The sequence below is a fragment of the Geotrypetes seraphini genome, chromosome 6 (assembly GCF_902459505.1).
Source record: "Geotrypetes seraphini chromosome 6, aGeoSer1.1, whole genome shotgun sequence".
Classification (NCBI taxonomy): domain Eukaryota; kingdom Metazoa; phylum Chordata; class Amphibia; order Gymnophiona; family Dermophiidae; genus Geotrypetes; species Geotrypetes seraphini.
This window is the reverse complement of record NC_047089.1, coordinates 242,831,328-242,858,364: the sequence shown is the minus strand read 5'-3', so window position 1 is coordinate 242,858,364 and position 27,037 is coordinate 242,831,328. Positions and strand designations below refer to the sequence as shown.

Below are 27,037 nucleotides of genomic sequence, written 5' to 3'. Positions count from 1 at the left end.
TGGTTTGAATTATATGCAGATAAGTATGTTAAGGAGATTAGAAAATGATCGGTCCATGGAACTGGTAGGCAGTTGTTTAATAGTAACTTTTTCTTTGTAGTTGATGGTATTAGGGCCATATCAATTGTATGGCCTGCCTGGTGAGTTGGGAGGGTTATGATTGGATCTAAATCTAGTTGCTTTATGTATGAAAGAAAAGTTTTTGTGTAATTATTACTCAGATCATCAAAATGAATATTAAAATCACCCAGTATTAGGGGATTTAAAGTAGAACTGCCAAAATCAAAAATTAGAGATTGTAGTTGTGTAATCGAGGCCAATCCAGAGCCACCAGAACCATAAGGCTCGGATGGTGAATTATGCGGAGAAGAACTCTGCCCACTAATGGCCACGGAGAGAACACGTACAACAATCCCTCCATTGGCCATGGTTGAACCAGAGCATCCAGGCCCTCGGCTGACCATCTCTGTGACAACTGAAAAAGTGGGGCATTTTGGCGTTGACACTTGTGGCCATCAGGTCCATGAGGGGCTGACCCAAAGACTGCACTATCAACTGAAAAGCCACCGGGCTGACATACCACTCTCTGGGATCTGGCACATGACGACTTAGGAAGTCTGCTTGAACATTCGCCACTCTGGCTATGTGGGATGCTGATATTTCTTGAAGGTGCGATTCTGTCCAGACCATGATCAGAGTCGCCTCCTGTGCCACCAAAGTGCTCCTGGTGCCCCCCTGATGACTGACATAGGCCAACGCCACGGCATTGTCTGACAGAACATAAGAACATAAGAATTGTCACTGCTGGGTCAGACCAGTGGTCCATTGTGCCCAGCAGTCCGCTCTTGCAGCGGCCCTCTGGTCAAAGACCAGTGCCCTAACTGAGACTAGCCCTACCTGCGTATGTTCTGGTTCAGCAGAACTTGCCTAACTTTGACTTAAATCCCTGGAGGGTGTTTTCCCCTATGACAGACTCCGGAAGAGCGTTCCAGTTTTCTACCACTCTCTGGGTGAAGAAGAACTTCCTTACATTCGTACGGAATCTATCCCCTTTCAATTTTAGAGAACCCTGACTGACTTGCCCATCAGAAAGGACTGGAAGGCTAGCAACGCCAGTCTGGTTTCCAAGACATTGATCGACCAAGAAGCCTCCTCCATGGACCAGGTGCTCTGAGCTGAGTGACCTAGACACTGAGCTCCCCAACCAAGAAGACTGGCATCCGTGAGCAGCACCGTCCACTGAGGCTGATCCAGACTCGCCCCTTGTACAAGATGGGGGGGTCTGAAGCCACCAATGAAGACTGCCCCGAACTAAGCCCAGAAGCGGAACAGGGTGATCCAGACTGTGCCTCTGAGGACGCATGTGGGCCTGTGACCACCTCACTACATCGAGGAAGGCCGCCATCAATCCCAAGACTTGGAGGAAATTCTGCGCCTGAGGACACCGGGATGCCATAAGTAGGCAAATCCAAGATTGCAATTTGCTTACCGGGCCTCCAAAAGGAAGACCTTTCCCTAAGGAGGTGTCGAACAGCACCCCTAGATATTCCAGGCGCTGAGAGAGAGACAACTGGCTCTTGGCAAGGTTGACTACCCATCCCAGCGACTGCAGAAACTCCACCACCCGAGCCGTGACCCGGGTGCTCTTCTGTAACGACTTCGCTCAAATCAACCAGTAGTCCAGGTAGGGATGAACTAGAATGCCCTCTCTGCGCAATGCCGTCACGATGACCACCATCACCTTGATGAACGTCCGCAGAGCCGTGGCCAGACCAAAGGGAAGTGCCCAGAACTGATAATGTTGCCTCAAGATCACAATGCGCAGGAAGTGATGATGGAAGGCCCGAATAGGAATGTGTAAGTAGGCCTCAGTCAGAACTAGAGAGGTCAGAAATTCCCTCGGCTGAACCGCCAGAATCAGACCGCAGAGTTTCTGTTGACCCCTTTCAAATCCAGGATAGGCCGAAAGGTTCCTTCTTTCTTTGGCACCACAAATAAATCGAGTACCAACCTGTGCCCCATTCCTGCGGGGGTCCTGGTACCCCCGTGTGGAGATCCAACAATCTTTGAAGGGTCTGGCGAAAGGCCTGCCGCTTCCACGCTACCTGCGAAGGAGAAGCGAGAAAATGATCTGGAAAGGAACGGGCAAACTCCAGAGCATAGCTATCCCGAATCACCTCCAGAACTCACTGATTGGACGTGATGTCTGCCCACTTTGGAGAAAACCGGGCACCCACTGGAACCAAGACAGGCGCCGGCAAGGAGCCATTGGGCAGGACAGGCAGCAGGGGACTCGGCAGGGGTGCTACCTGTACCCTGGCAGGCCCCACGAAAGGATTGCATGCGCTGGAAGAACCTGCCTCTAGAGAGCCCAGGGGACTCAAAAGAGGCAGCTCCTCGACCAGGGCGGAAATGGTGGAAATCACGCCCATGAGCAGTGCCACCTCGAGCCAGCAGCCTAGGCCTATCCTCAGGCAAACGAGGCACTTTAGAATCAGTGAGAGTCTGAACCAACCTGTCCAGGTCCTCACCAAACAAGAAAGATCCTTTAAAAGGAAAGCTTTGTCAACTTGGCTTTGGACGCCGAGTCCGCCGACCAAGCGTGCAGCCACAATGTACTGTGAGCTGCCACTGAAAATGCCAACAACTTGGCAGAAACTTGCAAAAGGTCATACATGGCATCTGAAAGATAAGAAGCACCCAATTCAATCTTAGCCTCGGTTTTACAGTCTAGGACATGCTTGGCCCAGCGAAAAAACACTTCCGAGCCACCAGTCACCATACATCGCTGCCTGGACCACCAGAGCTGTCACATCAAAACTCTGTTTAAGGAGGGACTCCAACTTACGCTCCTCCGGGTTCTTCAAGGCCGCAACACCCTCAACAGGCACGCCATGCCTCTTAGAAATGGCCGAGACCACCACGTCCACTACAGGCGACTTCAGAGTGTCCCTATTCCCTTCAGAAATGGGATACAGGCGGGCCATAGAGTGCGCAAACCGAAAAGGGGCTTCCGGCACCTGCCACTGTGCGAGCATAATATCCTGAATATCCTGATGCATAGGACAAGAGCGGGAAGCAGAGCGGATCCCCTTAAGCAAGTACACGGTGTCTTCAGAGTGCAAAACCGAGGAGACCTGAAGAATTAATTCATGAAGCTCTACCCACTGAAAAATGCGCACCGCAGATGCATCTTCGCCAACCGGGGAGGGGGGGTGCTCGAATCCCTTGCTGGTGGAATCCGACTCCCCAAGAGGATCCTGGAAATTTCCCCAAGGGTCCAGGTCCTCATCAATAACATCTTGCTTCTCGGTCAAAATCCTCATCCCAAAAAACCCTCGGGTGTTGAGATGAGAGAGGAGCAGAGGGGGGCAAAACCGCTATTGTATGAGGCCGCACCAGGGAAGACGTCAAGGGCAACACCCCCCCTCCCTCCTGAGACCCCCTGAGTGGACACGGAACCTCCAGCCGCCAGCACATAAGCTTTACAAAACGCTAACATAAATTCAGGGGGGGGGGGGAACCCCCTTCGGCCGCAAGGAACTCCCTGCCCCAGAAGGGGACCTTGCCATACCTTGCCCCTGTATTTCCAGAACAGGGGGAAGGTCACCTGAGGTAACAGAAATGAAAGAGGAGGTTCCCGCCAAAATCGGAGCTCCTGCGGCCTGTTGTGTCTGAAAAGCTTGGGACTTTCCTGACACTAATGCTGAGGAACCGACCAATACAAAAAGGGAATTCCCAGCCGCTCCGACAGGAAGGGAATCCTTCGCGAAGTACATGCGGCGGGGTGCCCTAGCTGCCGGCAACCACTGCCGCCGAGACTCCCCCAGTGCTTCGGCCTGCAAAATGCTTGCACAAGGAACATTTTTTTTCTCCTTAAAGTGCTCAATGTGCTGAAAAACACCCTAGCTGTAATAAAAAGGCCGGTTAGATGAGAAAAAACAATACAAATGGCAGTTTTAAAGGGAATTGAGCTCTTTAGACCGGCACATCTCAGGATTTTTTTTTTTAATTTTTACTCAGAACAGACTCCACAGCTTCAAAGCTGCAGGGCTGACCAACCAGAGGGTCAGTCCGCTGGCTGAGGCACCTCTACAAAAATGTGGGGAGGTGGAAGGTGGGGGGAGAGACCCAGCACGAGAGCCACCAAGTTTAATACCCCTGAGGTCAGACGGATCCCCAAACAGGACCCATCCAAGCTCTATCCGGCACAAAAGGGGAACCCAGGAGTCCAAAACAAAATTGCAACAGTACTAAGAGGGGAGCTGAATTAGTCTTACCACCTGCTTTAAAGGAGACTGAGGAGAATGGATTGAAAGAGGGGAAGCTATACTGATATATTACATTACATTAGTGATTTCTATTCTATTCTATTCTTGCGGTTCAAGGCGGATTACACAAGAGTTGTAACATTACATCAGAATTGTCGTAAGCATTACATGAGAATTGTCGAGAACTTAAGAATTACATGAGAACTTAAGGAGGTTACAAGAATTGTGACATTGCATAAGAATTGTCGTAAGCATTACATAAGAGTTGTCGAGAACTTAAGAGTTACATAACAATTGGGGAGGAGTGTGTGGCGCAGTGGTTGGATCTACAGCCTCAGCACCCTGGGGTTGTGGGTTCAAACCCCGCACTGCTCCTTGTGACTCTGGGCAAGTCACTTAATCCTCCATAGCCCCAGGTACATTAGATAGATTGTGAGCCCACCGGGACAGAGAGGGAAAATGCTTGAGTACCTGATTGTAAAAACCGCTTAGATAACCTTGATAGGCGGTATATAAAATCCTAATAAACTTGAAACTTGAAACAATTGTCGAGAACTTAAGGAGCAACATGTTGGATAATTAGAAACATTTTAGATTAGATAAGGGTGGAGTGTGTGGTAGGTGGAGATAGGGAAAGAACTGGTAGTGTTAAACAGGTTTTATGTGTTTTTTGAAGAATATGGTTTTAGGGTTTTTTTTGAAGGTTTTGTAGTCTGTGGTCGTAGATAGCAGATTGGTGATTTGTCTGTCTAGTTTAGCTGCTTTGGTGGCCATTAGATTGTAATATAATTTTCCTCTTTTGACATTTTTGGTTGGTGGGTGTGTGAATAGTGAGTGGGTTCTCCTGTGCCTGGTTGAGGTGTATTGGGTTAGTCAGTTGTTCCAGCATGTTGGGCTTTCTCCATTAATAGCTTTGTATAGTAGGCAGTAGAATTTGAAGTGTACTCTTGCTTGTATTGGGAGCCAGTGTGAGTCGTGGTATGCTTCTGTGATGTGATCATATTTTTTCAATGAGTAGATGAGTCTTAGGGCTGTATTTTGTATTGTTTGTAATTGCTTTATCGTGGTTGTTTGTTCTCAGTCTCCACCTGCTGGTAGCAGTGAGGTATAATACCCATTCGTAAAGACTATACCAGTCTACCAGGCGATAATGAAATGTGTATTTGATAACACACAATGGCATATTTTATTTTCCATTAGATGAAATTCTAATCTCATAAAAACAAAATAAGGACCTAAGAATCTATTACGTCATCTGCTCAAGAATGATGCAAATATTTATTCTGTGAAAAGCTCCACTGTGAGAACTTCGAATCACCACCAACTTCTCAAATCTCACACACAGTTTCAAGACTTATCAGACCTTCAGAATGTGTTTCATGGAGAACTTCAATCACACCCACTCAAATCCTCATTGGTCCAGTTTTGCTATTTTCATATTTTAATTTGCCACACATCACACTCTTTGGGGCACTACAATCCTCAAGCTGTGTGTATCAAGATTTGACTGCATAAGATCAAGCTCAAGATAAGTATTTTTAAAATAACCAAGGATGTTTTCAATCTACAACGCATTGAGGATTGATGCGCCAAAGACTGCGATGTGTCGAAAACTGAACTATGAAAATAGTAAAAATGGACTGATGAGGATTTGAGCGAGTGTCACTAAAGTTCTCCATGAGAAACTCATATTCGGAAGGTCCAATAAGCCTTGAAGAAGAACACGGTACTACTCGAAAGGGTCCAGAGAAGAGCAACTAAACTGGTTAAGGGGCTGGAGAAGTTGTCGTAAAGTGAGAGATTGGAGAAACTGGGCCTCTTCTCCCTTGAAAAGAGGAGACTGAGAGGAAACATGATCGAAACGGTCAAGATAATGAAGGGAATAGACTTAGTAGATAAATATAGGTTGCTCACCCTCTCCAAGGTAGAGAGAATGAGAGGGCACTCGCTGAAGTTAAAAGGGGATAGATTCCGTACAAAAGTAAGGAAGTTCTTCTTCACCCAGAGAGTGGTAGAAAACTGGAACGCTCTTCCAGAGGCTGTTATAGGTGAAAACACCCTCCAGGGATTCAAGACAAAGTTAGACAAGTTCCTGCTGAACCAGAACGTACACAGGTAAGGCTAGACAGAGTTAGGGCTCTGGTCCTTTATCTAAGGGCCGCTGCGGGAGCGGACTGCTGGGCACAATGGACCACTGGTCTGACCCAGCAGTGGCAATTCTTATGTGAGGTGTGAGAAGTTGGCTTCAGCGGATCTGCTCAAGAATAGCAAGATATCAGCAGGCAGCATCGCTAAATATTAGTGGAGCTGCTGAACGCCGCCCATCTGTTGCCTTTGACTGGATGCTACTTTTCTTAACACATAGAAAACAAAAATATAAACTCACCTTTTTTCTAGGATTTAGGTATTTTCTTGTTGTTTTGAGATTTTCATTGTGCGGAACGTTTTTTGCCAGCGAGGCATTTTTGGGAGGACGGCCTTTCCTAGGGGCTGTAACTGGTCCAGGAGACCTGCTCTCACCTAGTTTCCTACCCCGTTGTGCTGGTACTGGAGACTTCTGCGCAGATTGCATTGACCGTCGGATCGCTTTGGGTGGGGATGATGGTGTGTTTAAAATACTCTTGGTGATAGAAACTGAGAAAGAAAACAAAATAAATGCTAAGGCTGGTGGGAAACACACATTTTATAAACACAGGGCCATTCTGGCAGTAATTTCCTAAACATGAGCACAGTTCGACGGTTTCATTTAAAAAGAGGGGCGGGGTAGGCAGTGACAAAAGGTGGATGATACCTTAGCATATTCATTTGCATACTCCATATCATACATATTCATTATGGTTATTAAAAAAAAAAAAAAAAAAAGATAAATACAGATTGAATAAGAAGCTGGTATATTAAAGTAGTGAAGATATATAGAGATAGACAAACTGGGTAACACAATAATAATGGATAACTTCAACTATTCGGACACTGAGGGCCTATATCAGCCTCTCTAAACAGTGCCGGTCGCGTGCCAATCACGGCTTACATAACATAACATAACTTTATTCTTCCATACCGCCATAACCAAACGATTTCTAGGCGGAAGAGGGTTTACACAGAAGAGGGCTGGATAATCAGCGAAATACAAATGGTTAAAAATACAACTAGTTTCTTAAATAAACATAGTGTAAAATTTTGCTAACAATAGTACACTGTACCCACATTTAGAAAATCTAACATAGGCACTGATAATGCAGGTGAGACGAGAATTGCGTCCAGGCGCCTAAGGTCATTTCTAGCATAAACCATGCCAACTTTGACCTTAGGCACTGTTAGGCACCTCTGTAAACACAATTAACATCCTCTTTTGTAGGTGCCTGCAAGCACCTACAATTTTTATTATTAAGGACCCCAGGAGAATACAAATACTGTACACAACAATAAACGACATTATTTCAGAAGTCTATAAACTATTCATCTGTATTCATCAGCTACGAGCAGCAATATTTTAGTCCAAGAACTTCCCTCCCATTCCAAACCTCCCTCTACCCTCTTCCTCCCACCTCTCCCATAAACCTTCCTAACCCCCAATCTAACCCCCCCCAACTCCTTTCAACAGGGAAATCAAGGTCTTCCACCCTGATCTCTATAACGCTCAAGGGAACTGGACTCTGCTATTCCCTGGCTTAAGGTAACCTTACCCCTCCTCTGCCCTCCCCCCATCCCTCCACAGTACAGGACAAATGTGGTAACCCTGTTTACCCGTGCCCATATTCATGAACCCAGGCTACAACGTGCTAAGTTATGACTTCTAGGACATAGGGAGGGAATATAATGGTTCAAGCGCTTCCATTCTTTATAAAGACTTAATTGGTTTTAAACGATGTAGTTAATTACCATACTGATTAACACCTATTAAAACAATTAAGTTAGGCAACGGTAGGGCGCCAACCACCACTTAACTTACAGCGCTGTTACTAGAACCAGGCCCTGACTGGATAAATACAACATCAGGGCACACAAGTGATGCAAAGTTCCTAGACAAAATCAAGGATGGATTTATGGAGCAGCTGGTTCAGGAACCAACAAAAGGGGAGCAATTCCAGTCCTAGTCCTTACTGGACTCTGGAACGCATAATTTAATGTGTTAACATTTAACTTTCAACAAGGAGACGATAATAAAATGAGGAGAATAATTTTTAAAAGACCTTAGAGCAGGGGTGTCAAAGTCCCTCCTCGAGGGTCGCAATCCAGTCGGGTTTTCAGGACTTCCCCAATGAATATGCATGAGATCTATTTGCATGCACTGCTTTCATTGTATGCTAATAGATCTCATGCATGTTCATTTGGGGAAATCCTGAAAACCCGAATGGATTGCGGCCCTCGAGGAGGGACTTTGACACCCCTGCCTTAGAGGAACAGCTACAAAGGTCAAAAATTTGCATCAGGCGTGGATGTTATTAAAAAATACCATCCTGGAAGCGGAGATCAGATATATTCCACCTATTCAAAAAAGGTGGAAGGAAGGCCAAATGACAGCAGGCATGGCTAAAAAAACGAGGTGAAGGAAGCTATTAGAGCTAAAAGAACATCGTTCAGAAAATGGAAGACGGATCCAACAGAAGATAATAGGAAACAGAAGATGAAATCAAATGCAAAGTGCTGATGAGGAAGACGAAGAGAAAATATGAAAAGAAGATTGCACTGGAGGTGAAAACACACAATAAAAACTTTTTTAGGTATATTTGAAACAAGAAGTCAGTAAAATAATTAATTGGACTGCTAGTTGACAGAGGGGTAAAAGGGGCACTCAGGGAAGAAAAGTCCATGATACAGAGACCAAATGGATTCTTTGCTTTGGTTTTCACTGAGGAAGATATGGGGGGAAATACCTGATGAGTTGGAGAAACTGATACAAGTTTCTGTAAACCCGGAAGATATAATGGTGCAATTTGATAGATTGAAGAGTTGCAAATCGCCTGGCCTAGGCTGCATACATCCCAGACTACTAACGGAACTAGAAAAATGAACTTGCAGAGCTAATGTTAATACTTTGTAACATCTTAAAAATCAAGCCTGGAAACATAAGATTGGAGGATGGCAAATGTGACACAGACTTTTAAATTGGGTTTTAGAGGTGAGCTGGGAAATTATAGATTTATGAGCATGATGGACAAAAATGGTACAGACTCTTATAAAGAACAAAATTACTAAACATATACATAAACACTGTAACATGATGGCAGATTAAGTCCAAATGGCCCATCCAGTCTGCCCATCCGCAGTAACCATTATCTCTTCCTCTCTCTAAGACAGGGGTGTCAAAGTCCCTCCTCGAGGGCCGTAATCCAGTCGGGTTTTCAGGATTTCCCCAATGAATATGCATTGAAAGCAGTGCATGCACATAGATCTCATGCATATTCATTGGTGAAATCCTGAAAACCCGACTGGATTCCGGCCCTCGAGGACTGACTTTGACACCTGTGCTCTAAGAGATCCCACCTGCTTATACCAGGCTTTCTTGAATTTAGACACAGTCTGTCTCCATCACCTCTTCCGGGAGATTGTTCCACGCATCTACCCCCCTTTTCTGTAACAAAGTATTTCCTCAGATTACTCAGGAGCCTGTCACCTCTTAACTTCATCCTATGCCCTCTCATTCCAGAGCTTCCTTTCATATGAAAGAGACTCGGACTCATTCGCATTTACATTATGTAGGTATTTAAACCTACATTTCTATCATTTCTCCCCTCTCCCACCTTTCCTACAAAGTACACAGATTGAGATCTTTAAGTTGGTCCCCATATGCCCTTATGATGAAGGCCACGCACCATTTTAGTAGCCTTCCTCTGGACCGACGCCATCCTTTTTATATCTTTTCTTTGTAATTCCTGGAGCGACTTTTCTAATATTTAATTAGAACTACCTTAGAGTATTCTGCATGAGCATGCCATCAGTTTAACAAGTAACTGTGATGTAATGCTCTTGAGCATTTACTTTGTGTTTTGAGTAGAAAACTCATTGTGAGCTGCTATGGAGAGAAGGAAATGGCTAATTCTCTGAACATTTATTCCTGCTGGCTGTCCTCCACAATGAGTAATGTGGATACACAGTGAAAACTGAAATATGGTTTCAGAAAGGCAACCATTTAAAATGATCTAGTTCAAAGCATTCATTTTATCTGGTTTCAAAATGTTTCTAAATATAAATATACATATATGCAATTTTAAGATTTTTTTTGAGCCAGCATCATATAATATAGCCCAGTGTCCTGCAAACTCTCTCGAGCCGCGGTAAAACTGTAAAAATACATCTATAATGGCATGTAACTGCCTTAGAAGCAGCATTTTATTGTGTTGCTAAATACATAAATGGCGCACGCTTGAATTTTCTATAAAATACTTAAGTAAATTGAACAATTCTAACAGTAGCCCTATGAATAAGTGCAGGTCTGTATGAATCTAATACAGAATTGCACATCAATAATCATTACTTTGCCTTCTGTTCTGAATGCAAAAATATTTTAAACTTACAGACCATCACCATCTGCACATGAGACTAGAAAACGCTACTTTTTAAAAATATCCACGGCGACAAAACATACTAGCAATCCAAATGGAAAATCTAAGTCAAAATATTTAGGCTTTTGCTGCAATGACCAATTGCTTTTACTCCATGCAGGTTAACAACGCAAACAATGAAAAGAAATCTTCACCGCACATTATTTCACAATGCATAAGGGCAAATGGGGTCTGGAGCAGCAGCTTCCTACCTCGAATCGTATTCAGGGGAACCCAACAGCACTAGCCATTAAGATACTTGAGTTGCAGGTCTTGCAGTGAAACTGAAGCAGGAAGGCTGTAACAAAGCTCCAGCTACTTGTGCAGCTCAGAAACATTAGCAAACGGGGATGGATTATTTGCATGTTAATTTAAGCAGAGGGGGAGGAGTGCCTGCTAAAGTAATTTGCTGATTGTCTGTTGACAATGATCATCAGTCACCTGCTCAAGCTTCCTTCACCCGGCCTTTAGAAACAGACCAAAGGTTACACCGGGTCACAGAATCTGGAAAGGAACTAAGAGACGAAGCAAAATCTAGTCCTAATCACTGCGTTTGCAGATAAAAGTGTACCCTTAAGTCTCCCTACTACTGGACCACATGTTTTCATAAACTAAAAAGCTAAGAAGAAAAATTTTCTATGCTCTGTGTACAATCACTACATCTTTTAACTGGGGCATTTAAATTAAATAGCAGTCCTCCCGGCACTGATGTTTCTCGTATACCCACAGCTCCTGGACTGTGCCTCTAGGGCAGGGGTAGGCAATTCCGGTCCTCGAGAGCCGGAGCCAGGCCAGATTTTCAGGATATCCACCATGAATATGCATGAGATGGATTTGCATGCACTGCCTCCTTGAGATGCAAATCTATCTCATGCATATTTATTGTGGAGATCCTGAAAACCTGACCTGGCTCCGGCTCTCTTGCTGGGCCTGCCTTACCTTCTGTGTTCTTTTCTGCATTTGCAACAGAGAGAACAATTAAAGAATCAGACTAGAGGTCTTGTGCACTACGCCTATGTCCTCTCCAGGATGGATTACTGCAACTCCCTATTTAATGGAGTAGCCCAAGAATATCTCAAGCGCCTCCAGTGGGTACAAAACGCAACAATCGGCCTCCTATACAGCCTCAACTACCATGACCCCATCTCCCCAGCCCTCCGCACAGAGCACTAGATTCCGATTAACCAACGCTGCGCATTCAAGGCCCTGATAATAGCGCATAAAAGAATCTACGCCACCACCCCAGCCTACATAGAATCCAAGCTAACCCCACCCGCCCCCTCCGCTCGGAAATGGAGAAAAGCCTATGCATCCCCCCCAGGAAGGTCTCTCCTATCAGAAACCATCTGCAAACACTCCTACAGCCACTTCATCCCTCAACTCTGGAACCAACTCCCCCAGCAAATCAGATTACAGAACTCATGGATGACCTTCCGGAAAGTGGCAAAGTCCCTCCTCTTCAACTAAAATTACAACTGCAATCTACCCCTTCACCCCCCTTAAACTCCCCCTTCCTTCTACCCTCTCTTCTCCTTAAATTGCTGTATAGTCCATTCTTAATCTGTACTTAAATTGCTGTACAATCCATTCTTAACCTTGTACTTAAACTACTGTATAGTCTTTGTATTATTCAAATGTACTCCACTGTGAATGTTTGCTTGTAGACCGTTCTAAGTTACTGGGGGGGGGCGGGATAAAAATTGAAATAAATAAATATTGGCAGGAAGGCACTCGCGCATGAGCGATACAGTGCTGCAAAAGGCTTCTTAAAGATGCAGAACACTGGATAGCATCCGCATGAAGGCGCCGTTAGATGACATCACCCATGTGTAAAAAGTAATGTTCTGCTTGTCTTCTGAGAAAACTCACAAGAACATGAAGCCAATGTAAGCTAGACTCTATTACCAAACTCTTTTGTAAAAGGTGCTAAAACGAGGAATGCTTGCGTTGCTAATTTAGAGTCTCATAACAAAAAGAAATTTTCACAAATGAAGCAAGGGAAGCGTTCAGGATTGTTGGGGTGTTTTGTTTTTTTTTGGGGGGGGGTTTAAAGTAGCTGTCCTGTGTCAAAAAAAAACAGGAGACTTAAGCTCGCTAAACAAAAGTTATATAAAAATATGATAACACCAAATATGCTCAATTATAAACATAATACATAGAAATAAAATGACAGAAAGGCACTTTTTTGGGGGTGGGAAGGAGGCAAAAAGAATGCTGAAGTAATTTCCTCGCAAATAACTGAAAGGAGAAATTATTCACACAGGAAAAGGAGAAAAGCCATAAAATTAAGTACTGCATTGAAAACAGCAGGGAGGAAATTTGCATTTGAAATCAGCACATTAGAGAGCATTCAAAAACTCAGGCAACAACAGAACATACTAGATATGTCTAGAAATAAACCTCCAGAGAGCTGGTCTTCACGGTGGCAGCTGTTGGGGGAAGGGATTCAGAATCACTGAGCGTTATCCTCTGGTCTTAACCATCTCCAGTAAAACACTCCCCATGCACAACTGGTTTCCAGCCAGAAAATTGGACCAGGAGTTAGCCACGGATGAATAGTCTGGAGACAACTCAAGCCCATACTCCTCTCCGGGTAAGAGGGAAAATAGGAAAGGGACTTGAAGACCTCCAAGTATTTCCCTAAGTGTAGATGTCATGTAAGGTTGAAAAGTTTTACGCTTCCGATAGCCAGAAAAGCACAGTTACTTACTGTAACAGGTGTTATCCAGGGACAGCAAGCAGATATTCTCTACATGTGGGTGACGTCATCTACGGAGACCCCTAGCGGACGTTCTCACAAGCAGACTTGCTTGAAGATCTTCAAGCTTGCGAGTGGACCACGCATGCGTGAGTGCCCCTCCCGCCCGACCTAAGGCATGCGTCTCTTCAGCGTGGCCTCAGTTCAGATAGCTAGCAAAGAAGCCAACCCGGGGAAGTGGGTGGGTTGCGAGAATATCTGCCTGCTGTCCCTGGATAACACCTGTTACGGTAAGTAACTGTGCTTTATCCCAGGACAAGCAGGCAGCATATTCTCTACATGTAGGAGACCTCCAAGCTAACCAGAAAGGGACGGTGGGAGAGTTGGCATGTTAGGAGACAGATTTTGCAAAACTGACTGGCCAAAAATGGCCATCACGCCTGGAAAAAGCATCCAGACAGTAGTGAGAGGTGAACGTATGAACCGAGGACCAAGTGGCAGCCTTGCAGATTTCCTCAATCGGAGTCGAGTGGAGGAAAGCAACAGACGCCGCCATTACTCTGACCTTGTGGCCAGTGACTCGACTTGGCAGGGAGAGACCAGCCTGAGCGTAACAGAAAGAGATATAAGCGGCCAACCAGTTAGAAATGGTCCGCTTAGAAACAGATCGCCCCAAGCGATCAGGATCGAAAGAGATGAACAACTGGGGAGCAGTACGATGAGGAGCAGTACGCTGCAAGTAGAAGGCCAGAGCCACTTCTCCAGAATGAGAGAAGAAACACAGGAAAAAAGCACAGGAAGAACAATGGATTGGTTGATGTGAAAATCCGAAACAAACCTTAGGCAAGAATTTAGGATGGGTATGGAGAACCACCTTATCATGATGGAAGACACTGAAAGGCGGGTCCGTCACCAAGGCCTGAAGCTTATTGACCCGACAGGCAGAAGTGAGGGCAATAAGAAACACAACCTTCCAAGTGAGAAACTTCAAGTGAGCCCGCACCAGCGGCTCAAAAAGAGGCTTCATCAACTAAGCAAAGACCACGTTGAGATCCCAAACCACAGGAGAAGGTTTAAGGGGCGGATGAACGTGAAAAAGGCCCTTCATGGAGCGGGAATCCACAGGATGAACAGAGAGAGGTTTTCCATCAATCGGCTGATGAAAAGCAGCAGTGGCACTGAGGTGGACTCGAATCGATGAGGACTGCAGTCCAGCGTCAGATAAATGCAACAGATAATCCAGGACAGAAGACAAGGAGGCAGACTGGCGCAGCTGAGCACACCAAGAAGAAAACTGGGTCCACTTCTGATGGTAACATTGTCCGGGAGGCCTCCAGAACATCCAGCACAGACTGGGAGAACTGGAACGAGGGTATTAAGTCTCGAGGAACCAAGCTGTTAAGTGCAGAGACTGCAGGTTGGGATGAAGAAGATATCTCCGACTCTGTGTAAGTAGAGAAGGAAAACCAGGCAGAAGAAGAGGCTCCCTGGAACTGAGCTGCAACAGAAGGGAAAACCAGGGCTGAAGGGGCCACCGAGGAGCTATCAGAATCATGGTGGCATGCGTGGACTTGAGCATGATGAGAGTCTTCAGAATCAGCGGGAATGGAGGAAACGCATTCAGAAACAGGTTCGTCCAATCCAGAAGGAAGGCATCCGCCTCGACCCTGTGAGGGGCATAGATCCTGGAGCAGAAGCGGGGCAACTTGTGATTGAGGGGGGAAGTGAACAGTTAGACATCCCGTGTCCCCCAACAAGCAAACACCTGACGAAGGGTCGAGAAATGGAGAGACCACTCGTGAGGCTGCAGCAGATGACTCAACTTGTCCGCCAGGCAATTCTGCTGGCCCTGAATGTAGACTGCTTGAAGAAAAATGTTGCGGCGGATGGCCCAATCCCAGAGCCGCATTGCCTCTTGGCACAGGAACAGGGACCCCGTGCCCTCTTGTTTGTTGATATAATACATGGCGACCTGGTTATCCGTGCGAACCAGCACCACGGTAGCAGGTGACGAAAAGCTTTCAGAGCGAGGAAGCCGCCCGAAGCTCTAGCAGATTGATGTGACATAGGCGGTCGGCACAGGACCAAAGACCCTGAGTGCGAAGACTGTCCAGATGTGCACCCCAAGCATAGGCCGACGAGTCCGTTGTGAGGACCTTCTGCGGAGGAGGAGCATGAAACAGAAAACCTCTGGAAAGATTGGAAGAGAGCATCCACCAGCGTAGAGACTGCTTCAACAAAGGAGTCACGACAATGATCTGAGAGACATGATCCTGATCTTGGTTCCACTGGGATGCCAGGGTCCACTGAGGGATTCGGAGGTGAAGTCTGGCAAAAGGAGTCACGTGAACTGTGGAGGCCATGTGGCCGAGAAGGACCATCATGAGTCGAGCCAGGACCGAGGACAGGACCACCACCCACTGACACAAACAAACAAGGGCCTCCTGACGAGGCCGAGGCAAGAAAGAGCGGAGGCGAACCGTGTCCAGGACCGCTCCGATAAACTCGAGGGACTGAGAAAGTTCACCTCGAATCAGAGACTCTGAAGGAGTAAAATAGTTTGATTCGTCGCACACAGAACCTCCAGGCGAGAGGAAGCTTTGATCAACCAGTCATCGAGGTAGGGAAACACCTGCAGCCCTCGGAGACGCAGGGCCGCTGCCACCACTACCAGGCATTTCATGAAAACCTTTAGTGAGGCTGCTAAGCCAAAGGGAAGAACACGATATTGGAAGTGGAGATCCCCCACGCGGAATCTCAGATACCGTCGAGAGGCCGGATGAATCGGAATGTGCGTGTAAGCTTCCTTGAGGTCCCCTCGTCCATCAGGAAGGGTGAGCATTCTGAACTTTTCCTTGACCAGAAACTTATTTAGAGCCCTGAGGTCCAGGATCTCCCGTCTTCTTGGGAACCAGAAAATAGCGGGAATAAAACCCTGTATTCCACTGATCCGGAGGAACCTCCTCGACCGCCCGGAGGCGAAGGATGGTTTAAGCTTCCCGTAGAAGAAGAGGGAGTTGAGACCTGGCAGAAGGAAACTCTCTTGGCGGAAAGTCCGGGGGTACACGACTGAAGTGAAGAGAGTACCCGTCCCGGACAATGGAAAGCACCCAACTGTCGGTGGTAAGACTTTCCCACTGAGGATAGAAATGATGGAGATGACCCCCGATGGGAAGCGCTCCAGAAGGAAGGGAGCTGGCCGGCTCAGATAGGAATTGTCAAAAAGATGGCCCAGGCAGCAGGACGCTGCTGCTGTTGCTGCAGCCGCTGCTGCTGTTGCTGCAGCCGCTTCGAAGGCAGCCGAGAGAACGCAGGAGTAGATTTCTGTGGATACTGCCGAGGAGGAATTTTGTACGGCCGAGCTGGAGGAGTCTTCAGCTTAAGCCTCACCAGAGGCGAAAGACTGTTCATGCTCTGAGAGGCGCTTGGTGGCGGCCTCAATGGAATCATCAAAGAGCTCATTCCCCACACAAGGGAAATTGGCCAGATGATCCTGGAGGTTGGGGTCCATATCCACAATCCTGAGTCAGGCGAGGCGACGCATGGCGATTGCAAAGGCCGCTCGAGCACAACTCGAAAGCATCATAAGCCGCCTGAAACATATAAAGGCAGAGCTGGGAGAACGTCTCCTCGAGAAGACGGAACTCCTGACGCCGAGAAGCTGGCATGTCCACCTGGAACGAGTGGAGAGCGTCCACACAGAACCTGAGATAGGACGTGAAGGTAAAATTATAGTTGAGAACACGGTTCGCCATCATTGAGTTTTGATAAAGACGGCGCCCAAACTTGTTCATTGTACATCCCTCCTGGCCCGGAGGGACCGTGGCGTACACCTTTGAGGGGTTGGATTTTTTCAAGGAAGACTCTACCACCAAGGATTGGTGGGAAAGCTGAGAATTTTCATTTGGAGGGAATGGCATAAGGAGGCTCCAGGTTCCAGAGAAATGTCTGCAGGTTCCGGAGAAATGTCTGCCGGAGAACCTGATGCAGCCAGGTATTCCTGGGTATAACGGGACTCAGACTGGAGATCCAGTTGCAGGGCCTTACCCATATCAGAAATAAATGAGTAAAGGAGGAGTTTCGAGAAGAAGACTCATCCTCCTGAGGCGACCCAGAGCGAGATCTGGGGTCAGCAGAGAAAGAGATGGAGACTTCCCTCGAATAAAATGCAGGAGCCTCGGAGTCTTGGGAATGAGAGACCGAGGAGGCTCGACTGAATAGCCTCAGGGGTGACAAAGAACAGCCCCGTGGAAGGCGAATTGGGGAGGACCCAGGCGTCCAAGGCACCAGCTTGCGGAGCCTCGGTGAAGACGGGGCAAATGAAAACTCCCCTGCAGGCCTTGAGGAAAACCCCTGGGAGACAGCCGCCTGCCTCGTCGGGGAAATCAAATCAGTTTCCAACTCCGAAGCTAACACAAGCCCCGCGGGTCTCTCGCTTGGAGACCTGCCCCAAAGGGGCAGAGAAGACCGCAGCTTTTTAGAAGGAGCGAGCCTCAACGAGACAAAAGGCGAAGATCAGGCCCCCTTCCGGGACCCCCGAATGGCCACATGCACTGAATCCGGGGACGAATAATCACTCGAGAGCAGTCTTCGAGTCTTGCGAGTACGGCCCCGAGGTAGGACTGGGTCAAGCCGGTACTGGGTCGAGATCGGGACCAGTTGACTCGAGGCCGGACCAGCTGGCTTACAACCGAGGAAATCTGCATAGTAAGGATAGCCTTAAGCATGTCCTCGAACATAGGCACCGAGACCTAAGGATGTTGGGTCGGAGGTGCAGCAGTGCGCTCCTTTGGGGGCAACATCGAGGAAGAGTATTCCTTACGCAAGGAGGCACACTTTGAATGAGGTCTCGAAGAGGCCGACGAGGTGGCACTCACATGAGACTCTGAGGTAGGCTTCTTTGCCAGCACACCTGAGGAAGAAAGAGGAGACTTACCCGAGGCTGGTGTAGCAGGAGGGGGCCGAGGCCGAAGCCTTCAAGGCCGAGGGGGACTTTGAGGCCAAAGACTTCGAGGCACCCAACGACGGGGCTGAGGCCAAGCTCGAGGCCTGTCCCACAGGATCCATCGGGCCAAACAATTGGAGAATCTTGGCACCCTCCGACGAAGAACCCACGGTTGCAAGGTCGCACAACGCGGGCAAGACTCTGTACGGTGATCCGCACCCAGGCACTCCACACACCAACGATGGGGGTCGGTGATGGAGATCACCCGGTTGCACTTGTTGCAGTTTTTAAAACCGGTACGAGGCCGGGACATAAGAAAAAATACAGCCTGGGCCCCGCAAAGCCAGGCGGCCTGAGCAAGACTGGCAACCCGATCAAAAAGACACGAAGTGAAAAACAAAGATGCGAGCACAGGTACTCACCCGAAAACAAAAATAGCAAGCCGCAGTGCAAAGAGGCACAATGAATACACGCGAAGCAAGGGAGCAGGGCTTCTGGTTCCGCGGAAAACTTAGAACTGAGGCCACGCTGAGGAGACGCATGCCCTAGGTCGGGCGGGAGGGGCACTCGTGCATGCACGGTCCACTCGCAAGCTTGAAGATCTTCAAGCAAGTCTGCTTGTCAGAACATCTGCTAGGGGGCTCCGTAGATGAAGTCACCCACATGTAGAGAATATGCTGCCTGCTTGTCCTGGGATAATAAAGTATTTCAGAAGCCAGCAGAGCTCAGAAGCCAAGAGACAGTCATCATCTGCTTGGAGAAAGAGTAATACAGCCTATTCTATGGCTGCAAAATTCCCTTTAAGGCAGTGTTCTTCAGCCCTTTTACACCTATGGACTGGTGGAAATAAAAGAATTATTTTGTGGACCGGCAAACTACCAAGACTGAAATAAAAAACCCCGTCTCTGCCCCAGCTCGGTCCCTGTCCCGTCCCCATGAACTTGGTCCCTGTCTCCATCCCATATACAGGGAGTGGGGAAAGAGAGATAGACCCAGGGTGCATCTCTTCCACTCCCTTTGCTGCCACATCCAGCATTTCTCCCTCTCATCCTCAGGATCATGTGCAGCATTTTTCAGTATTGCCCACCAGCCCCCTGCCCAACATTTCTCCTTCTATCACCCATCTCTAGCACCATGCCACATCTCTCCTTCCATTACTATGTCCAACATTCCTCCCCTTTGCATCGCCTTCAATCTGTCCCTCTGTTCCCTCTCCACCACCATATCCAACATTTCTCCCTCTCATTCTTCTCTTCCCCATGCATATTAGAGAATGACACGGGGAAAAAAATCTGTCCCCTTCACCGCCCCGTCCCCGTCCCACCATCCTCTGCACCGCCCCGTCACTGCCGTTCCCTTCACTGCCCCGTCACCGTCATCCCTTTCACCGCCCCGTCACCACCACTGCCATCCCATTCACCGCCCCATCATCGTCCCCGTCCATATAAGCCTTAGTACTGTAATATTTAGCTTATTCCTTTCTTATAAATCAAAGTTCCTGCTGCTGAACTAGAGAGAGAGAGATGTTCAGCTGGCAGGGCTTTGTTTATAAATTTTTATCAACACAACTAATATACTACTTTATCCTAAAGCAAAAAATAAATAGAATTTTTTTTCTACCTTTGTTGTCTGGTTTCTGCTTTCCACATCTTCTCATTCAATTCCTTCCATCCACTGCGTGTCTTCTCTCTGCGTCTTCCATTTGCTGTTTCTGTGCCTCTCCCTTCACCCCCCCCAATTGGTCTAGCACCCATCTTCTTCCCTCCGCTCCCCCATAGTCTGGCATCTGTCTTCTTCCCTTCCAGCATCTTCTCCCCACTCTGTCTTCCACATTTCCCTTCAGGGTCTGTTCCTCTCTACCCTCTTTCAATGTCTGTTCTATTCCTTTCCACCACCACCCTTCCCTCCCTCCTTTACCATCTGTTCCTTTCTACCACCCTTCAGCTCCTCTTGCGTGATCTATCTATCTACCTCCCTCTCTCTTATTTTCGTGGCATTTTACAATGTAATTTGTGCAAGCAGCTGGAGCCTGAAAGCTCGGTCCCTGTCCCATCCCCACAAACCATCTCGCTTCTGTGTTCCTATTTTCCCCATTTCTAGTATCTCCCCTATGTATCTGGCATTGCCCCCCCACCCCCCCTCCCGTGTCCATATCATCCCCATGGCATGTCCCCTTTATGTCTCTGTCCCTATGCCCCATGCACATAATTTCCCCTCTTTCTGTTACCTTCCTGTGTCCAGATTTCCCCTATCTTCCTCTTCCATATCAGTGTGTCTTTTCTTTTTAACCCCATCTAGCTTCTTTCCCTCTTTCTCCCCCCCCCCCCCCCCCCCTGCTTCCAGCATCTGGCTCACCTGCCTGTCCTCCCCTTTCTTTCCTGCTGTGGGTTTTTCTTTCCCTCTTCATCCCCTTGGCCCAGAATCCTTTTCACTTTCACTCCCTTCTTCCAGTGTGCGGTCCAGCAGCCCCACCCGCCCGATCGCATCACGCTAATGGTCTTTTGCAGTCATCCTCAGCTCTTAGTACCAGCCAATCAACTCACTCTCTAGCAGATTTTCCTATAAGTGATGCTTTTTCAGCTGCAACCGGGACCAAGGAAGAAACTACCCAGCATATTCTTAACCCCAGTGCAACACTGAATTCAAATCGTTTCCAAATGTTGCATTCAGCACATCCTCAGGGCAGCTTTAGCAGTTCCAAATTGTCCTCTGTGGACATGAACTTTCCTGCATCAGCTGGCTCTCCTCATTTCAGTGATCATATAGAAAGCAATGGATTTTCTTCGTAAGATGACAATTTACTTCACCAAGATGAATCTCAGACTGAACCATTTTCGGGACTTGATCCAGTTTGCAGGCTTTCTTTTTCTGCGACCCGCACACGCGGCTGCTCAGTGTTCAATCTTCTGCTCTGCTGCAACTTCCTGTTTCCGGTTGCATCACAGCAGAAGATTGAACACTGAGCAGCCGCGTGTGTGCAGCTCTTTGAAAGCGTGCGGGTCGCCGAAAAAGAAAGCCTGCAGTGCAAACTAAGGTAAGGTGGAGGGAGGGAGCTGGCTAAACTCTACGATCGAACGATTGGGTGGGCGGGCGGGTGGGGGCTGCGGGGACCGCGGGCGGCTGGGGGCTGCAGGGACATGCGATAAGTAGCAGCAAGAGGCTTTTGGCCTCCATAAATGGTGCACAACTAAAACAGATGGTAACGGAGCCCACTAGGGCCCAGGCGATCCTTGACCTGGTACTCACCAACGGGGAAAGCGTCTCAGAGGTCTTGGTAGGAGATACGCTAGCCTCCAGCGACCATAACATGGTATGGTTCAACCTTAGGAAAGGATTCCCTAAATCAATCACAAAAACAAAGGTACTTAACTTCCGGGGCACCGACTTCACACGCATGGGAGATTTCGTCCATCAGACGCTGCAGGACCAAGCAGAGACCGGTAATGTGGAAGCTATGTGGTCATACCTGAAATCATCCATACACGAAGCTACTAATCGCTACATAAAATCGGTAGACAAACGGCAAAGAAACAATAAACCCCAATGGTTCACTGAGGAGATCTCGCACCTCATTAAGGAGAAGAAAACAGCATTTCTTTCCTACAAACGTACGCAGAGAAGGGAAACTAAAGTAGAATATAAGACCAGGTCTGCAGCGGTCAAAACAGCAGTTAGGGAGGCCAAACTTCGAGTGGAAGAAACTTTGGCAAAAAACATTAAAAAAGGGGACAAATCTTTCTTCAGGTATATTAGTGATAGGAAAAGGAACACAGACGGCATAGTACGCCTTAGAAGACCGGACGGAAACTACGCAGTGGCGGATTTTGAAAAAGCCGAAATACTAAATGAATATTTCTGCTCAGTCTTCACCTGTGAGGCACCGGGACACGGACCACAGTTGATGGCAAAACAAATTGCGGAAGACCCGTTTCAGAATTTTGAGTTCACACCTGAAGACGTCTACAGCGAACTGACAAGGCTCAAGGAGAACAAGGCCATGGGACCGGACAATTTACACCCAAGAGTGCTTAGAGAATTGAGAGATGTTCTGGCGGAACCATTGGCCGTGCTCTTCAATCTCTCACTAAGCACGGGGAAAGTTCCGTTGGACTGGAAAACAGCCAACGTCATTCCTCTGCATAAAAAGGGTTGCAAGGTTGAGGCTGTGAACTATAGACCGGTGAGTCTCACTTCAATAGTGTGTAAACTCATGGAAACACTAATTAAGCATAAATTAGATACGGTCTTGAAAGAGGGGAATCTCCGGGACCCAAGTCAACATGGATTCACCAAGGGTAGGTCCTGCCAGTCCAATCTTATCAGCTTCTTTGACTGGGTAACAAGAAGGCTGGACTCGGGAGAGTCCTTAGACGTCGTATATCTTAACTTCAGCAAGGCTTTTGACAGCGTCCCACACCGCAGACTGCTGAACAAGATGGAATCGATGGGGTTGGGAGTAACACTAACTGCATGGGTTAAAGATTGGCTAAGTGGCAGACTTCAGAGGGTGATGGTTAACGGTACCCTCTCCAAAATGTCAGAAGTGACCAGCGGAGTGCCGCAGGGCTCAGTCCTGGGTCCACTCCTCTTCAGCATATTCTTTAGGGATTTGACTCAAGGGCTTCAAGGTAAGGTAACCTTATTCGCTGATGACGCCAAACTATGCAATACTGTAAACGGCTACAATCTGAAGGATACTATGGAACAGGACCTCCGTACTTTAGAAAGTTGGTCCTCTGTCTGGCAGCTGGGCTTCAACGCCAAGAAATGTAAGGTCATGCATCTCGGACATGGAAATCCATGCAGAACTTACACCTTGAATGGAGAAACTTTAACCAAGACTACGGCAGAACGAGACTTGGGAGTGATCATCAGTGCAGACATGAAGATTGCTACTCAAGTGGAGAAGGTTTCATCTAAGGCACGGCAGATGATGGGTTGCATCAAGAGAAGTTTCGTCAACAGGAAGCCTGAGGTCATAATGCCATTGTACAGAGCCATGGTGAGACCTCATCTAGAATACTGTGTGCAATTTTGGAGGCCACATTACCGTAAAGATGTGCTCAGAATTGAGTCGGTTCAGCGGATGGCCACCAGGATGGTCTCGGGGCTAAAGGGTCTGTCGTACGAAGAAAGACTGAACAAATTGCAGCCCTATACCCTCGAGGAGCGTAGGGAGAGGGGTGACATGATTGAGACATTTAAGTACATCATGGGACGGGTCGAGGTGGAAGATGATATCTTTCTTCTCAAAGGACCCTCGAACACAAGAGGACATCCGCTCAAACTCAGGGGAGGGAAGTTTCGTGGAGACGTCAGGAAGTACTTCTTCACGGAACGAGTGATAGAGCATTGGAACAAGCTTCCAGTACAGGTGATCGAAGCCCGCAGTATCCCAGACTTCAAGAATAAATGGGATACCTATGTGGGATCACTGCGAGAGTCATATCAATGAATAGGGTCGCTAGGATAGACTTAATAGAGCAGGTCAGTAAAGTTAAGGGGGCCAGTAGACTTAAAAGGGGGTCAATGGTATGGACAGACTTGATGGGCTGTAGCCCTTATCTGCCGTCATCTTTCTATGTTTCTATCTTTGATGCCTCACTGAGGAGACAAGACCATTCACCACTCCACGGGGCGGTGAATAGCCTTGTCCCCGTCCCCGCAGCGACTGCTATTTTTATTTCCCCGTTTCGGCGGGTTACCCATGGCTAAACGCGACTAGCCGCAGGTAACCGCCATCGTGTCATTCTCTAATGCATATCTACCTCATTCCTCTCTCTTTCTATGCCCAACAATTTTCCTCTTTCTTCCTTTCTCCATGTGTCCCAAGTTCATGCCTCCTCCCTTCCTTCTGTGACCTGAGTTCATGTCCCCCCCCCAGCCTTCCAACCTTTGTCCCAAATTCATGCCCCTCCCACGTCCAACACGCTCCTTCCCCCCCTCTTTTCTCCCTTACTTGTTCAGGGCCATCCAGCCTCTGCTGAAGCCAGATCAGTATCCCCTGCAAGCATGTGTCCGTTTTCCTTCTGGTTTGGCTGCTTCTTATCTTCAGCGCCAGCTACACTTGTTTGCCGGGACAGCGTGCAGCGGCTCTTGCACGCCGCTGACCCGGTTCTGGTTCCAGGTCAGCCACGTGCAGCGTGAAAGAGCCACTGTGTGCAGTCCCAAACAAGTGCATCTGGCGCTTAAGATAAGGAGCAGCCAAGCCAAAAGGAAGGCAGTGACATAAGAACTGCCATACTGGGACAGATCAAAGGTCCATCAAGCCCAGTATCCTGTTTCCAACAGTGGCCAAACCAGGTCCCAAGTAACTAGCTAGATCCCAAATAATAAAACAGATTTTATGCTGCTTATCTAAAAAATAAGCAGCAGAGTTTCCCAAGTCATCTCAATAATGGCCTATGGCCTTCCCTTTTAGGAATTTATCCAAACCTTTTTTAAACCTCACTAAGCTAACTGATTTCACCACATTCTCCGGCAACAACAAACTCCAGAGTTTAATTACACGTTGTGTGAAGAAATATTTTCTCCAGTTTGTTTTAAATCTACTACTTGGTAACTTCATCGCATGTCCTCTAGTCCAGTGTTCTTCAACCACCGGTCCATGGAACAGTGCCGGTCCACAGAAATTTCCTGCCAGTCCACAGGGCCAGCACATGCATCAGGCCCAAAACAGTGTTCTTCAACCGCCGGCCCACGGTGCGATCAATGTGGCGTTCTCTTCGAGCCAGCTCCCTCTTCCTCACTGATTCAGAGCACAAAGCCACGGGCAGTGGCTCCTAGGGGCATCCTGTGCCTGAACTGGAAGTCTTCTCTCTGACATTGCAACATCAGAGGGAAGGCTTCCAGATGAGGCACGGGACGTGCAAGGTGAAATTAGTACTATTATGGGGGCGGTGTCTGGGGTGGACATTGGGTAGAGATGGGCGGGGTCTGGCCCACGACTTAGCCCCATGTTCTTCAACCGCTGGTCCACGGACTGATGCCGGTCCACAGAATAATTATTTTACTTCTGCCGGTCCATAGGTGTAAAAAGGTTGAAAAACACTGCTCTAGTCCCATTATTTTAGGAAACAGTAAAGAAGCAATTCACATCTACCCTTTCCACTCCACTCAGTATTTTATAGACTATCATATCACCCCTTAGCCATCTCTTCTCCAAGCTGAAGAGCCCTAGCCGCTTTAGCCTTTCCTCAGAGAAGTCGTCACATCCCTTTTATCATTTTTGTTGCACTTGTAGGGGCCACTAATTCTTCACAGACCGGCAGAAAATTTTTGCAGACCGCCACCGGTCTGTGGACCAGCAGTTGAAGAACACTGTTTTAAGGGAACGCGCATGGAACTACTTGCTTGCTCTGCCTCCATCTATTGGTCGATGGACAACACCCATTTGTTCTAGGCCTATATTTCAATCCCAAGGACTACAAATTATAAAAGAACTAAGCTGTATAAGAAAATGATCAAATCAAAGTGTTTATATACCTTTCTAATATCAAATGTACAACCGTAAAGTATATGCACTGTATATAAATTTTTTTCAACATACCTGTTTAATTTTCTTTTCTGTATTTTACCCCATCAAATAGCGCATCCTCAAACAAGCAAAAGTAAACCTTCTGTTACATGTTAAACTAGACTTACTGTTGTTCCCAGGTGGCTGAAGTGCATCACCTGTCAAGCGACACCATCCAACTGGGAAGATATCACGAGAATCATATTTGCACCAATAGTCGAAGGCGCCTCTCCACCCATCAAACGTGATGAAAACTTCATCTCCTTTAACATCTCCAATAGTTGCCGGACATATCAAATAAGGGTTCTTTTTGTCCACTGCTTCAAGTTTCATGCCCACTTTAAAATAGTTTTCAGGTGGTTTTGGAGGCTCCTATCAAAACGTAAGTGCAAAATGTTAAATATTTGAATGAAAAAGTCTGTATTTGTCTAGACCAGTGCATCTCAACCCAGTAATAGTGATTTGTATGTTCTAAAGTCTTCTTTAAAATATACAAAAAAGGAAGGGGGGAGACTGCGCTTGTGGAACGATAACACAGTATCTTAAATAATAAAATGCTAGCCGCGCATGCACACTCACGTCGCATGTTCCCTGATCCCTTTTCCGTCGGGATATGCCAACGAGAGTGCGCATGCGCACTTAATACATCACCAGGATCGACTCCACAAGCTGGGACCACAGCCAGCTGATCGCCTCCAGAAGCCCGCTCCGCTCCTTCAACAGCGGAAGGCCCCGAGCCCGAGTCGGCGAACGAGCTGGTCCTTTGCCGGCTGCTGCCGCTCATGCTGAGGAGCGCGGTGTACAGGCGCTGAATGACGGCGGCTCCGGGGCTTCTCCTCCTGCACAGGCCTCTCCCCTCTCTGCCAAAGACACTCCAAAGCACAGCGCGGCGCTGTGTGCGAAACCGAGTCCCACGCTCGACACCGACCAAACTCCCACCTGACCAGTGGCACGAGGCTGCGGCGGCCTTCCTCCCATGAGGCTGCAGGCTGCGGCGGCTGTCAGCCACGGAAGCTGCAAGATAAACCCTCCACCACTCCTTATAATACTGCAGGGAGGAGAGAG

General features: G+C 47.6%; 1 protein-coding gene across 6 annotated transcripts in view; it reads right to left on the bottom strand.

The window, feature by feature from the left end:
• Positions 1 to 27,037, bottom strand: part of SCML2 (Scm polycomb group protein like 2) — a 198,704-nt gene that overhangs the window by 66,160 nt on the left and 105,507 nt on the right. For all 6 annotated transcript variants that reach the window (XM_033950597.1, XM_033950600.1, XM_033950595.1 and 3 more), the window contains 2 exons: positions 26,101 to 26,344; positions 6,658 to 6,905 (listed from right to left, as the gene is read on the bottom strand). In XM_033950597.1, the coding sequence (XP_033806488.1) occupies positions 6,658 to 6,905; positions 26,101 to 26,344 (492 nt within the window). The remainder of the gene's footprint in view (positions 1 to 6,657; positions 6,906 to 26,100; positions 26,345 to 27,037) is intronic.